Raw genomic sequence first — 13,585 nt, 5'->3', positions numbered from 1 at the left:
GCTGTCTCTCTTAGTAGACACGAAGACTAGCAATATAGGAGACAGAGAGAGAGAGAGATTTATTGGATAGAATTTGGTAGGAGGACAATGGCTTGAGTTTTGTGGGAATTGAAAGTTGCCCTCCATTTCCTGCATCAATTCGAAAATTGGTTCAAAACATTAGCAATATAGGAGTAATTGAATGTGGACAATTTGAATTTGCCACTAGAGGCGCTGGTGTAGAGTGAGGTCTACGAAATTTCACGTCAAATGTCATAATTACTATTCCGATCTCTAAATCTTCTCTTCCTCTAATTATGAATAAAAGACATTTGTTTAGGTTAGAAATTAAAAAAATATATAAAATAATAATCTGTCAAAAATATTGATTACAAATGAAAGAAGATTAACAAATTATTGGTTTTGAGGTTAATTATTCTATATTTAATTACAAATTCTTCTTCTTTCTTCGAGTGTCATGGTGTCTCTTCTAGAAGAATTCGACGGATTTCGGGATTTCAGTAAAACAAAGAAGACGATTTTTAAGTATCTTTATCTAATTAACAAACATACTTTACAATAATATTATTACAAATAATGATAGCATAAAGATTAAGTTTCCAATAGATTTAAAAAAGTTTTCCAGTTTCCATAAACACATCTTTATTACGAGGGCGGTTCAAATATTATCGAGACAAACGCTGTAGATGGCGCGTCTGTAGTTTTGAAATTCGCGACTTGATTATGTGTTAGCTGGGTCCCTTACTAACAGTGTGGCATATTTTTCAGGTTTCACGCGTGTTCTATAATCATAAATGAACGTCAAAAGCCGTCATTGTCATTAATTTTTTGATGTGGGAAGACTATCTGATTCGAAAAATTTCGGCTGGACTGAAATGAATGTATCATCCATGAAAACCTTCAATATCGCAAAATAACGGCGTGATGGGTTCCCAAACTGTTCAACTTTGAGCTAGAGCTGACGCATACGCGAACCTTGTGGTGGTGTGTGGTCTAAAGACTGCCAGAAGAAGGAGAACGGAGCGCCAGTGAAAACCAATAAGTTTTTTTACTCGATCTTGTTCGATTCTATACAATTGAGAACCGTTTTGAGGTCGGATTTCTAGACCGAACTTTTCTCTTAAGTTCATCGGGATGAAATTGACATAGGGACCGACATAATCCTCTAAAATTTCGCCATTATACACCACTGCTAGTTTCAATAAAAACTAACTCGGTTTTTGCTAACTTTAAAAGCATTGGAACATCCAGGAACCTCATCCAAAAGGAACGCAGCGCTAATCTTTCTACAGGTCTTCTGGAGATTCGTCTTCTTCTGCATACAGGTTCACTCTGCTTCTTTGTGACATGAAAATAGAGCTCCATTCTTCGTCGGTGCAATTAAAATGTTCTCTGGCGAATCGTAGACTGTTCGGTGAAAAGGTGTTAATTTGGGGTCAATTCTGATTGTCCAGTCAGGATTACTGATAATGAATCGGTCATCTCGGACGTACACCTTTTTTCCGGAACCGCGAACAGCAGACTGACTCATGTTCAGCGCACTGGCTACTTCTCACTGACTCTGACCTTCTTCACTTGTTCTGTTCGTTTACAGGTGAAATTCTTGTTTATTGTTAACCTAGATGTGTATCGGTTGACGTTTGATGGCTAACTGATAGTGGTGGGTCAGGTAAATAAGGGTGAGTTACCGCTAATTAGCACTATTGCAAACAAACGTAAATAGGGTGGTTACCGATCACAATATGTTTGTTTGTGAGAGCGAAAAACATTGGAATATTATTTTGAAACAAATTTCGTGATCAGTTTTTTTGCCAGTGTTGCCATATATATTCTTTTCCTAGTTATTTTGAGTTAAAAAACTTACGGCGATTAATATTTCAAACGTTCAGGTGAAAAACACCATTAAATTGGTTTTTCAATCGGTAGAAATTTAAAATTTCATGATTATTCTAATTATCCAAATGAAATAGGAAAAAAAAATATTTTACTTTTTTAATATACCCCAGAGTTCAGCGAAAACCAGCCGTTACAAATATAATATTTATTTAGTTTGTGAACATATGGAATATTAATGAAAAATCTGCTAAATAATTTACTAATTAGATAAAGAGTAATTAGTTTAGCGCATTTATACAAGAAATATAGTCGAGAGAACACACGCGTAAATTCGGGATCGTCGTCATTAACTGAAAAACAAGTAATTCGACACTGTTGATTTGAAAAAGTAAACAATAGTTGCTTCAATTTTAAGTATTCGTAGTTAGTCGATTTTAAATACTTTATACCAGTGATCGACAAACTTATTAGAACTTATTAGTCAAAAATGTAGCCAAATATGCTTGTTTAGTAAACTGTTCGTTAGTCTTGAACGGCTGGACCGATTTGTCCACAGAAAGTTTAAATGAATGAATGAATATGAAACTGCTCAAATAAAAACAACAATTTTGTCTTTCCTTGACGTTGTATAACGAATTAAATTTCTGAACGCAACCATATTTGACATTCGACAACCAACTAATATGTCGATTCATCCTCTAAGTCTATAGATACCTCAGACCAAGAGTACATCCTTCTATCTTTGCAGTGGACCGAGATCTTCACATTACCTACAGATATCTATCATATCACACACTCAAAAGAGGAGCGTATTCAGCGTGTTTTCCCAGATATAGCGCAACAGTTCAATAACCACAATTGGCTGGATGAACGAGCAATATTGACTGCGACAAATAAGTTGTCGAGGATTTTTTTTTCGGGACAGTTGGTCTCCTTCAAATCAGTCGATACCGTTATGAACCAGGAGGTCGTAGTTAACTATCCCACGGAGTTTTTAAATTCACTGGAATTGCCTGGATTACCACCTCACAATTTGCACGTCATTGAGGCAACAATCATGAAGAGAAAATACAAAGGAGATGATGTCTTAAAGCCGCGATGATTCCCAAAGATTTACCATTCGATTTTAAGCGTTTACAATTTCCGGTACGTCTGGCCGTTGCGATAACCATAAATAAATCGCAAGGCCAGTCGGTGGAATCAACTTGGGGTCTCCTAAGTTGATTCTCCCAAGTTGGTCTCCCAATATAGTTTATCAGAAAGCTTTAATTCGATTAACAGACTGTATCATAAGTGTGTGTTCTGTTAATATCAAATAATAACCTTATAAATAGCCAGTATTTCAGAAAAATTCTGTAATTAATCAAAAAAGATATCAAAAATTCATTCATACCGAGCATTTTTCAATTTTACTTTTATTTATCGATTGAGGCAGTAGGAAGTCAGCTAGTACTTAACAAATATTTATTGTGGAAAGTTTGAGTACGTCTGGTTTTTATGTTGTTGTTTTCAATTTTAGGCATGATTCCAAGTTTTCATCAAAAAGACGACTTCTAAGTCAACTCTTAATAATATTCATGCGTAAAAAATGTTATTCGCATATATACGTAGAACATAAAAAGGACAGAACAACAAACGCGAGCTATTTCAGCTGATCGTAAGTGTCCAAACTTTGAAAATAATCATGTCTTCCTCCTCCAGGTCATTCAAAACAGGCCACTTCTGTTGTGAACTAAAATCACATTTTTCTTCTTCAATATTTCAATTCAACACAAAGACTTTCGAATTTAGAGAGCCAATTTTTTTTTTAAATCCAGCAATATAAGAAGTTATATTTCTGCTCTAAAACCAAGGTTGCATCTTACTTTTTCGTAAATTCCGGGAGCAGTTCCGATTTCCAGTCGCTTGTCCCGTGTCCCGCCTTGTCTGCCCCCGGGACCGTGTTTGGGTCTAAACAGTAGAATTGATGCTGTGCTACCCTGGGCACATATTGTCCAGGTTTGAGTGTTAAACAGGAGATTTGATGCTTTGATACCCTGGGCACAGACTGTCCCAGGTTTGAGTGTTAAACAGGAGATTTGATGCTTTGATACCCTGGGCACAGATTGTCCCAGGTTTGAGTGTTAAACAGGAGAATTGATGCTTTGATACCCTGGGCACAGATTGTCCCAGGTTTGAGTGTTAAACAGGAGAATTGATGCTTTGATACCCTGGGCACAGACTGTCCCAGGTTTGAGTGTTAAACAGGAGAATTGATGCTTTGATACCCTGGGCACAGATTGTCCCAGGTTTGAGTGTTAAACAGGATAATTGATGCTTTGATACCCTGGGCACAGACTGTCCCAGGTTTGAGTGTTAAACAGGAGAATTGATGCTTTGATACCCTGGGCACAGACTGTCCCAGGTTTGAGTGTTAAACAGGAGATTTGATGCTTTGATACCCTGGGCACAGATTGTCCCAGGTTTGAGTGTTAAACAGGAGAATTGATGCTTTGATACCCTGGGCACAGACTGTCCCAGGTTTGAGTGTTAAACAGGAGAATTGATGCTTTGATACCCTGGGCACAGACTGTCCCAGGTTTGAGTGTTAAACAGGAGATTTGATGCTTTGATACCCTGGGCACAGATTGTCCCAGGTTTGAGTGTTAAACAGGAGAATTGATGCTTTGATACCCTGGGCACAGACTGTCCCAGGTTTGAGTGTTAAACAGGAGATTTGATGCTTTGATACCCTGGGCACAGACTGTCCCAGGTTTGAGTGTTAAACAGGAGATTTGATGCTTTGATACCCTGGACACAGACTGTCCCAGGTTTGAGTGTTAAACAGGAGAATTGATGCTTTGATACCCTGGGCACAGATTGTCCCAGGTTTGAGTGTTAAACAGGAGAATTGATGCTTTGATACCCTGGGCACAGATTGTCCCAGGTTTGAGTGTTAAACAGGAGAATTGATGCTTTGATACCCTGGGCACAGACTGTCCCAGGTTTGAGTGTTAAACAGGAGAATTGATGCTTTGATACCCTGGGCACAGATTGTCCCAGGTTTGAGTGTTAAACAGGAGAATTGATGCTTTGATACCCTGGGCACAGATTGTCCCAGGTTTGAGTGTTAAACAGGAGAATTGATGCTTTGATACCCTGGGCACAGATTGTCCCAGGTTTGAGTGTTAAACAGGAGAATTGATGCTTTGATACCCTGGGCACAGAATGTCAGCACCTCTATTGACATCATCTCGGTTTGGTGGCTATTTTACAACCGTTACTCTGACATCTTCCTACTTCTTCAAAAAGATCTTTAATGGCAGAATTAGGCTTCCTCTTTTTCAAAAAGAAACATCTCGCTGAGTTTCTTGGTATTCTCCATTCAAGATGTCTCGGAGTTCTTCCACCTTCATGTTTCATTATGAGTTCTTCAATATCATCCTCGTTCACCCCAATTGCAGATCTCCCGCAATTTCATCCACAATTCTAGGGGTGTCACTCCGATCATCTCAGGGATGAACACAGCTTTCGCCAAGCAAAAACCAACTGTCGTGGAGTGATTTTTGTCCATGCCTTTTCAATAAGACGAATAGCGAATTCAAAACGTCTTTAAAGTCATTTTTGAGGAGAATTGTCAAGCTTCAACACATCGTCCGAGTGTACAATTTCTTGAAACCTGGAATAACCTCTTGATCCATTGTTCGAATCATTGAAGTCGTATTCGGAGGTAAAAATTGCACCGTTAACCAGGCAACGTTTATCAGCAAATCATCTTTTCCTCCTAATGGGTTGTCCAATAGCAATATTGGTACGAAAGCAGTCCTTGATGCAAAAAAACTGATTCGATCTCCACATCATTGGCAGTTTTCTCTTGATTATAGATTTTTTTATTGGTCTAGGATTCTCGGAGTGATAAACGAGAAGTGGTGTAAGCTTCGTATTATCTCCCGAAGGTAACGTCAATCGGTTTTTCATGGGTTTATGTCCAGGAATACTTTTCTCATCTTTTGTGCTGTATTCCTTAAAAAACCGTAATAAAATGACCACAAAGAGCTCTATCTCTTAAGTCTCCTGATCACGAACTAGTACAACATAACAAATATTCTTGACCTTATTGTGTAATATGTTTTTTTCTAATTATTTTTTAGATATAAGTATGAACATTTGCATATTCGTGCTAAGGCAGTTCCCACTGAGAAAATATTAGTCGTATTGGGGTAATTGCGTCGTAAATCGCACCCAATAGGCAGTTGGAAATACTTATAAATGTCAAATATTTATATCGGTTTATCCAAGCGATTTCTTATCCATAATAGTCCAGGCGCTGGATGGATTTGAGTACGCAAAATGTGAGGACCGGCAACTATACTCGAATTCTTTTACCTAAGACCCTAAATATTAGAAAATCACATGTTGCCGGCAACTGTGCTGGTTAGGTTTCCCTTTTCCCCTTCCCTTTCACCCTGCTCGGCACGTTGCTGAGTTATAGCGCTTGGAGTAGTCAGTAGAAAGGAATTTGTAGCCCATAACGGTTTATTTTTGCGTATTTAAGTAATAATATTCAAGTTTTTTCGCAGTCGACTGTGTTATTAGTGTTATTTATTTAAATAAAAGCGCGGACAATGTCACTACGAGTGATAAATGTGAAGAAGCGAAAGATAAATGAATTGTCGTGTTTGTTTTGTGATAAAACGGGCGATTTAGTGAAGAATCCGAAACGACAAACGTTTATTAGTATTAAAAAAGCAGCGGATCGCAGAAAAGATGATATTAGTAAGAAAATAGAAGAAGAGAAAATTAGCATTACTACAGCAGGAATTATAACCATTTAGAAGCGGATTAAAGTATGTTTTGTCACATATTTCACGCAGAGAAAATCAAACTTGGCCATATCATAATCATTAGTGCTGATACAGATGTTTTCGTTCTCGGAATTTACTTCTGGAACAAGTTTGCACGTCTAGGCTGTTTAGGTTTATGGTTCGACGGTTCCTATAAGAAGAAATTCATTTCAGGATGTCATTTGGCTGCCCAATCCTTTAGATTTTGCCAGCATTACACGCTCTGAGTGGTTGCGATTCGACTAGCAGATTTGGCTCGAAACAAAAACGCTTTAAAGGCTGCATCGTTGGATTTTGTACGAGAAGCTCTAAAGCATTTGGGAAATCCATACCTAAGTATCGAACAGCTAAAAGAGTTGGAAAACATTTGCACCTGTCTTTTTCCAAAAAAAAAAAACTTAACAGCTGATGAACTTCGGTGTATAAGTTTATTTCCCAAAATATCGGTTTCGGCTTAAATTTATTTGTACATCTGATTTCTCTACATTTACCGTCTATTAAGAGCCTCAGCACGAACATATGTATGGATAAATGCTGACCAAACTCAACTACAACCTATCGATTACACCTTCTTAGGCTACGAAAGGAAGGATGGTAATTTGTACCCACGACAAATGACCAAGCAACCACTGCCGGAATTGTTGATTCAACCGTGTAAATGTGCATCCAATTGTAAAACAATGGCTTGCTCTTGTAAAAAATTACATATTTGTTGTATTTCTTTACGCAAATGCATAAATAACGATTGTAAGAATAAACAAGATTGATAATTATCATTTTTTTCATTTATAATATATGGAAATTTGATTTTTTTGAATTAAAAAATTTTTTTTATCAATAATTGTTTTTATTTTTAATTTTCCCGTTGTTTTTTCACTTGACTAGCTGTAAGTATCTTTAATCATAAAAATCAATTGGATATTCCCACTAAAACAATCGTTATAATGATCAGTCTATTTACTAGATGTCTAAATTGATCAATATGGCTCCTGGCAACATCCAGAATCATAATCTGCATGCTTCTCTGAGTTCAATACCATACACCGAATGCGGTTCTCACATTTTGCACACTCAACTCCATCCAGCGCCCGGTCTATAACCCAAATTGCGTATTTAGTAATAACTCGCAAACTGGCAACGCTGCGTCCCTTCGTCCACGAACTATGAAGCTGTGTAGTATGTTTAGAGCTTCTTTTGTCGCCCCGGTTCCTAATGAAGCCTTAACTTTGCGTATTTTTCTATGGGGCGAATTTAATTAAGTACTGATTTCAATCACGTATTGATGACAACCATAGTTTTATATACAGTGGACGAAGGTATGTACTGCTTAGATATTGAAATGAGAAAAACCATTAAAGACATTCAATTCTTACCCAAAGAAGAAATCTGCTCACCGAACTAAATTTTTTAATGAATGTATATATTTGGAACGGCTCAGCCGTTTTTTTTTTTGTTCTTTGGTGGAATTTTGATTCCTCTCCAGGGTTACTGAGAAATTCGAAGTAGTAAAATTCTCTGCTTCTATCGTGGAAATGGATTTTATAACTACTTTTTCTATTGGTCAGTATAGTTCACTAGAATTCATCATCATAGCGTAGTTGGTTGAAGATTGATTTGAAAAGATATTCCAAGAAGTGGAACCGAAAAAGCGAAGATCAAGAAAAGCACCAAAACGGTGATGATTACAATATTTTGGAACTGCGAGGGTATCCTTTCGATTGAATTTTAGGAATCAAAAACAACCGTGAAGCAACTAAAGGCAGTTGCGTCAAAAAATCATCGAAAAAAGGTGTTGCAGAATCACCGAGGTATGACAATGATCCATTCCATACAGCTTCGCTTTCTAAGGCTACTGTAGGTGGCTTCACATAAATTGAACACCCACCAAATAGCCTTGATCTGGGTACGCTCGACTAATTTTTCTTCTCAAAGCTGAAGGCCGAATTGAGGGGTGAAAGCGACGATGAAATTTAACAGAAATATTTGTAAAAATGTAATTATTTTTCAAAATATTATATTTAATATTTTGAAAAATAATTACATTTTTTTATTTATAACCTTTCTTTATATTAGGTTCATCGGCCGCTCTACGAGGAAAAAGATAAATCCTTACAATATAACCATATAATAAACCATGAACCTAGTACCTGGTTCAACAGATAAAAAACAGAAATTTTGAAAAACAAATTCGAATTCGATTTTTTATAATCGCCAAGCTCTTCAAAATAGCCATTAACTGCCGACATTTTTTCATATCTGGGAACAGATAATAATCAGAGAGAGCTAAATCTGGCGTATAAGGGTGCATGAGGTACCAATTCAAACTTGAATCAACTAAGTTTGGTCTTTGCAATAACGGATGTGTGATCTGGAGCATTGGTCTTGATGAAACAACACTTTAAATCGAAACGCGGCCGTTTTTGCTCGATTTTCTCGCACAAACGTTGCAGTAAATCAACGAAAATTATCCCACGCACATCCCAAATAGCCAAAGCCATATCCTAGCATGCAGATTGGACGGTATCTGCCTTCATTGAAGCCTTTTGTTCCTTTTCGGTCCATCGTTTTGATTTCCCACATTTCATCTATGGTTGGTTGGCATCCATCTTTGTATTTATTTAACTTTTTGAAATGCCTACTATGTCTACGATCATCCAGTAACGCTTTCTCCAACATTTCTGGATTCGTCACCTCATTTGGTCGACCACTACGGAGCTGGTCTTCTCGGGGCGTACGACCTCTGTTAAATCTGTTATCCAATATTTTACTGTTGATAACGAAGGAGCAATCTCACTTAGAGTAAAAGTTAAGCTTTTATATTGGTTGGGCTAATGCCTTTCAAATAAAATTTTTTTTGTTAGCAGAACATCCAATTTATCAAAAACATTTTGCTTTTGTTACATCTACCCTTCACGAATCACCAATCCATATTCCCGATGGAAAAGATCAACGTGAATATAGTGGAGGAAATTTTCGGTTTTTCACACTGGAAATGAATTTGACAAAAGACTGGAATTTCGAAACGTTAAAGACGATTCGATTGATTGATTGGTTAGATTTACAATCAAACAAAATTATGAGTTTTCAGCACAGAAAACGAATAGTTATTCACGGTTTTTGTTCGTAAATCCATTTTTATGAAATTATTCATTACGACGTCATATTTTTCTGTTTAATTAGAAAATCCTTTTTTTTTTTAAGTTTTATCGAAACGAAAATCTCGTAATATGGAACTTAATTTTCTGCTTATTGTTTTATCTGTCGGTAATCGATTAATCGAAAATACTCAAATAATCGAAAAATATCGATTAATCGGAAAATGTCGTTGAAAAGTTTCGCTGCTATGGCATACACGCTATTTTTCGTACAATCGTTATAATAATCAATTTAACGATTAAAAAATTTATTTTCTGAATAATTATTTCAATTAATAATTGAATATCAGAATCTTACTTCCAAATATCTTGTGTAGGTTCATTATTTGGTTTGTTTTTATTGGGAATCAAACCACAATCGTTCTTTTGAAGCTTCATTTTCGATTTCCGATTAATCGAAAATTGTTTATTTCCTATTTATCGATTATTTTATATAATCGATTATATATTATACACAACCCAATCGTATTTCTCTCTCAATCTATCTCACGAATTACTAAACACAATCTTATCTATTTAAAATTTCGATCCAATAATGAATTGACACAGTTTATCTAATCTACGTTTCCAATAAATTATTCACAGATACCTAAAAACTTTCCTTCATTGGTCGCACGTTGTCGAATAGACGAAATACCTGCGGATTATTTATTACCAGTGATATTCTACCTGTTTATCGGAATCGAATAGAATAGCGGCTAGGTGTATATATAAAAACCTCTTTTGTTATTTAAAGAAGGGTGAGAAACCAAGTGTATCCGCAGTAACAAGTGAAGAGACTAGAATTTTTTTTATAGAATGCAGTGAAGTACTCTGTTAAATTCGATTATATGGTACGTAACTGTTCGAATCTACTCTTTGAATATCCTTTTTATTAGAATCAAAATAACATTTGGGAAGTGAACGTCGCGTCACATATTGTGATAAACGTTTTCAAGTTAAACAAAGGTATCATACATAGTTTTATGTCTTTGTTTCTATTCATTAATAAATACTTGTGGTGAAAGTACTCAGCCTTACCTAACACTAGCCCAAAGCAAGGAAATAAAATGATAACCTCGATATATACAATCAATTCAATTTGTTTGCGCTTTTTCTATCGTCCTAAATTAGTCAGGTAAAGTACCTAATTAACTTTTGTTCTTACTAAGTAACGCGGTGTGTCGAGATGGTGCTCAATCCTAACCTAACCTAACCAAAAGTCGAAGCGAGTTGATCGACACACTGTCGTTGGTTCAATCCACGTCGAAAGTCATAAAAAATCATCGATTTAGTTCTATTTTTCGACGATTAATGTTTCAATTATATGTAAACATCTCAAATAGCACTCATATATATATTTAGTACGTTCACCATTAAAAATGTCAAACTTCACTATGTCAATGTCAGATTTGACATATTCACATCAATGTTGCCATATCTTAAAACTTAAGTAGCAGCTCTCTATAAGTTTTAAATAGTTTTTTTTATAAATTCAAAATCAAATTTATTTTGTTTTTAATTATTTCTCTGTTTTATCTTATAAGAAATGTTTTTGTATTTTTTTGTACGTTTTATGCATGATTTTATCAAAACTCTGTTTAATTATCTACTCATGGCCGACCTTTCCATGACTGCTATTTTTTAAATTAGTTTTAACACATTTTCTCATAATATTCCACCACGGAAAATAAATTTTGAATCCGAATAGCTTATATGATAAGATAAAATGGACACCTACAAGATTTAAGAAGTAAGCCAAGCACGAAACACCCATTCATTAATGAATTTTCATTTTGTATTTAAAAGTGTCAGTCATATTGAACCCACGATATCCCAAATATCAATTTTTCTATTGATATTCATAGTTGTGTTATGTAGCTCGCTAATTTCATTTTTAGTTTGTTATACTAAAGAAAACTGATGTTGAATACCGCATATATAGAAAATCTGAATTGTAACGTTAAAACTAAAAATATAATCCAATATTTATTTAGTCATATTGTGTTCTGGGAAGTAGACAAACCAAGACGAGGTTGTGATTAATAGCATGTAATTAATTTTGATTGTAATCAGCCAAAGGTCGTATTCGATATAAAGTCAAGTTTATTGTTTTAAATTTAAATTTCAACTTTAATAAATAGCTATAGATGACTAAAAGGTTAATGCTGATTTCGCAATAAATTAATTAATCCTAAGCGATTAAATTGAGTGTTGTGGTCATATAGAAATCGAATAATATTAAATCAGACATATCTACAATTATTGAGAAAAAAAAATTTCAAATCTTAAGATCTTAAAATAATTTTAGAAAAAAAAATTCACTCTTTCGACATCCTGTATAATACATATCCATTTTTTATAGGTAAAAAAAGTGCATTTGAATGATTTATAAACAGCTGTTCGCCAAGCATCAAAATAAATATATTAAATGTTATATTCCAAACAAAATATAGTTAATTTTGATTTACCCCGGTAATAAAACAAAATCAGAATATTCATAATTAGGTTACTGTTTTATTTAATGTATTTGACAACTTGTTAAGCAAGAAAGAAATGACATCATTGAATTAATATAGGAATTCTAAAAATGGCAAATGACACATTATACTAATATAAATAATAAAGTTATAATTGTAAAGATACACAAACGCAGATTTGTTTTTCTACCTTTCTTTTTATATAACAGAAAAATCGATTCAGTAGTGCCAAATTAAATATAATAAAACGTATTTTACACCAGATTGTCTGATTTAATTTTTCCAGGCCGACTTTCGACAAGAGAGACAAGATCCAAGTTACCTACATACCGATGCCCGAGCAGTCGACCATAAAGCCACGCCTTCGCCGTAACAGAGGAATTCGCAGAAGCAATACATAGTTTTAACATTTAATTTAGTGTGTTTTCGATTTAATAAACAACACGCCTCAAAATGAGCTATCGCCCATATTGTTTACATAAAAAAAAACTCTCAACATCTAAACCCGGTAAGAAAACAAACTCAGGTCAAACAAATACGTCACTAACCCATCACATGTTTGTTTTATCACTTGTATCTCGATAATTATTCGGGAAATAGAATTCGTTATAAGACAAACGAGTCGATATCGTCGTAAGACTGCCCTAAACGACTTACCTTCGTCTAGAAGTCGCTCTACGTGGATAAAAACATTGGGAAATGCTGCAAGTTGTTTTCTATCCTTTAATAACTGAGCGAGGTAGTCCGCAATACTCTGAGTAGAAGCGGAGTTTTGGTCACACATGTTTATTCACGGTTATTCACGATAAGGTTAATGTTTATTAATAATTATCAACATGTACGATTTAACTAACAACTCACGCACTTTTTGACTGAGCATAAGACGGACATCACCGTCTAACTAAAAGAAACTTTGTAGAAGAGTAGAGAGAGAGAGTACGAAGCGCTTGCGCTTCTACAAGCAGACTATGCGCACTTCGTATTGCCTTTTAAGGGTCGCTTGCTAAAGCGCCGTTGCCACTGTGATTTATTTTTAAGCACTTTTGCCGATAAAATTCCATTTAAAAGTAATTTTCACAAAAGTCTGATTTTAGATTTTAACGATATTAAAGGTGATTAATAAATTATTTTAGACTTGTTGTTTTTGTATTTATTGTTTAATTTCAAGATTAGTGTTGAATATAATGCATTACCTTTTGTCGATTTGTCGATATACCGAGGGTATTGGAAGTTACTGTACTTATATACTGAAAATTTATAACTTTTATTTTTAAAATGTTTTGTTCAGATGCCCATTTATGAATCTCAATAT

At 35.1% G+C, this 13,585-nt stretch overlaps 1 protein-coding gene across 4 annotated transcripts in view; it reads right to left on the bottom strand.

Moving 5' to 3' along the window:
- Window positions 1-13,222, bottom strand: part of LOC130898110 (protein held out wings) — a 165,046-nt gene extending 151,824 nt beyond the window's left edge. For all 4 annotated transcript variants that reach the window (XM_057807163.1, XM_057807164.1, XM_057807165.1 and 1 more), the window contains exon 1: window positions 12,931-13,222. In XM_057807163.1, the coding sequence (XP_057663146.1) occupies window positions 12,931-13,057 (127 nt within the window). In that variant the 5' untranslated portion in view covers window positions 13,058-13,222. The remainder of the gene's footprint in view (window positions 1-12,930) is intronic.
- Window positions 13,223-13,585: the final 363 nt, after the last annotated feature.

Source organism: Diorhabda carinulata, chromosome 9, assembly GCF_026250575.1.
Source record: "Diorhabda carinulata isolate Delta chromosome 9, icDioCari1.1, whole genome shotgun sequence".
Classification (NCBI taxonomy): Eukaryota; Metazoa; Arthropoda; class Insecta; order Coleoptera; family Chrysomelidae; genus Diorhabda; species Diorhabda carinulata.
Note: the sequence above shows the minus strand (reverse complement) of the source record. Positions and strands in the feature narration are given on the sequence as shown.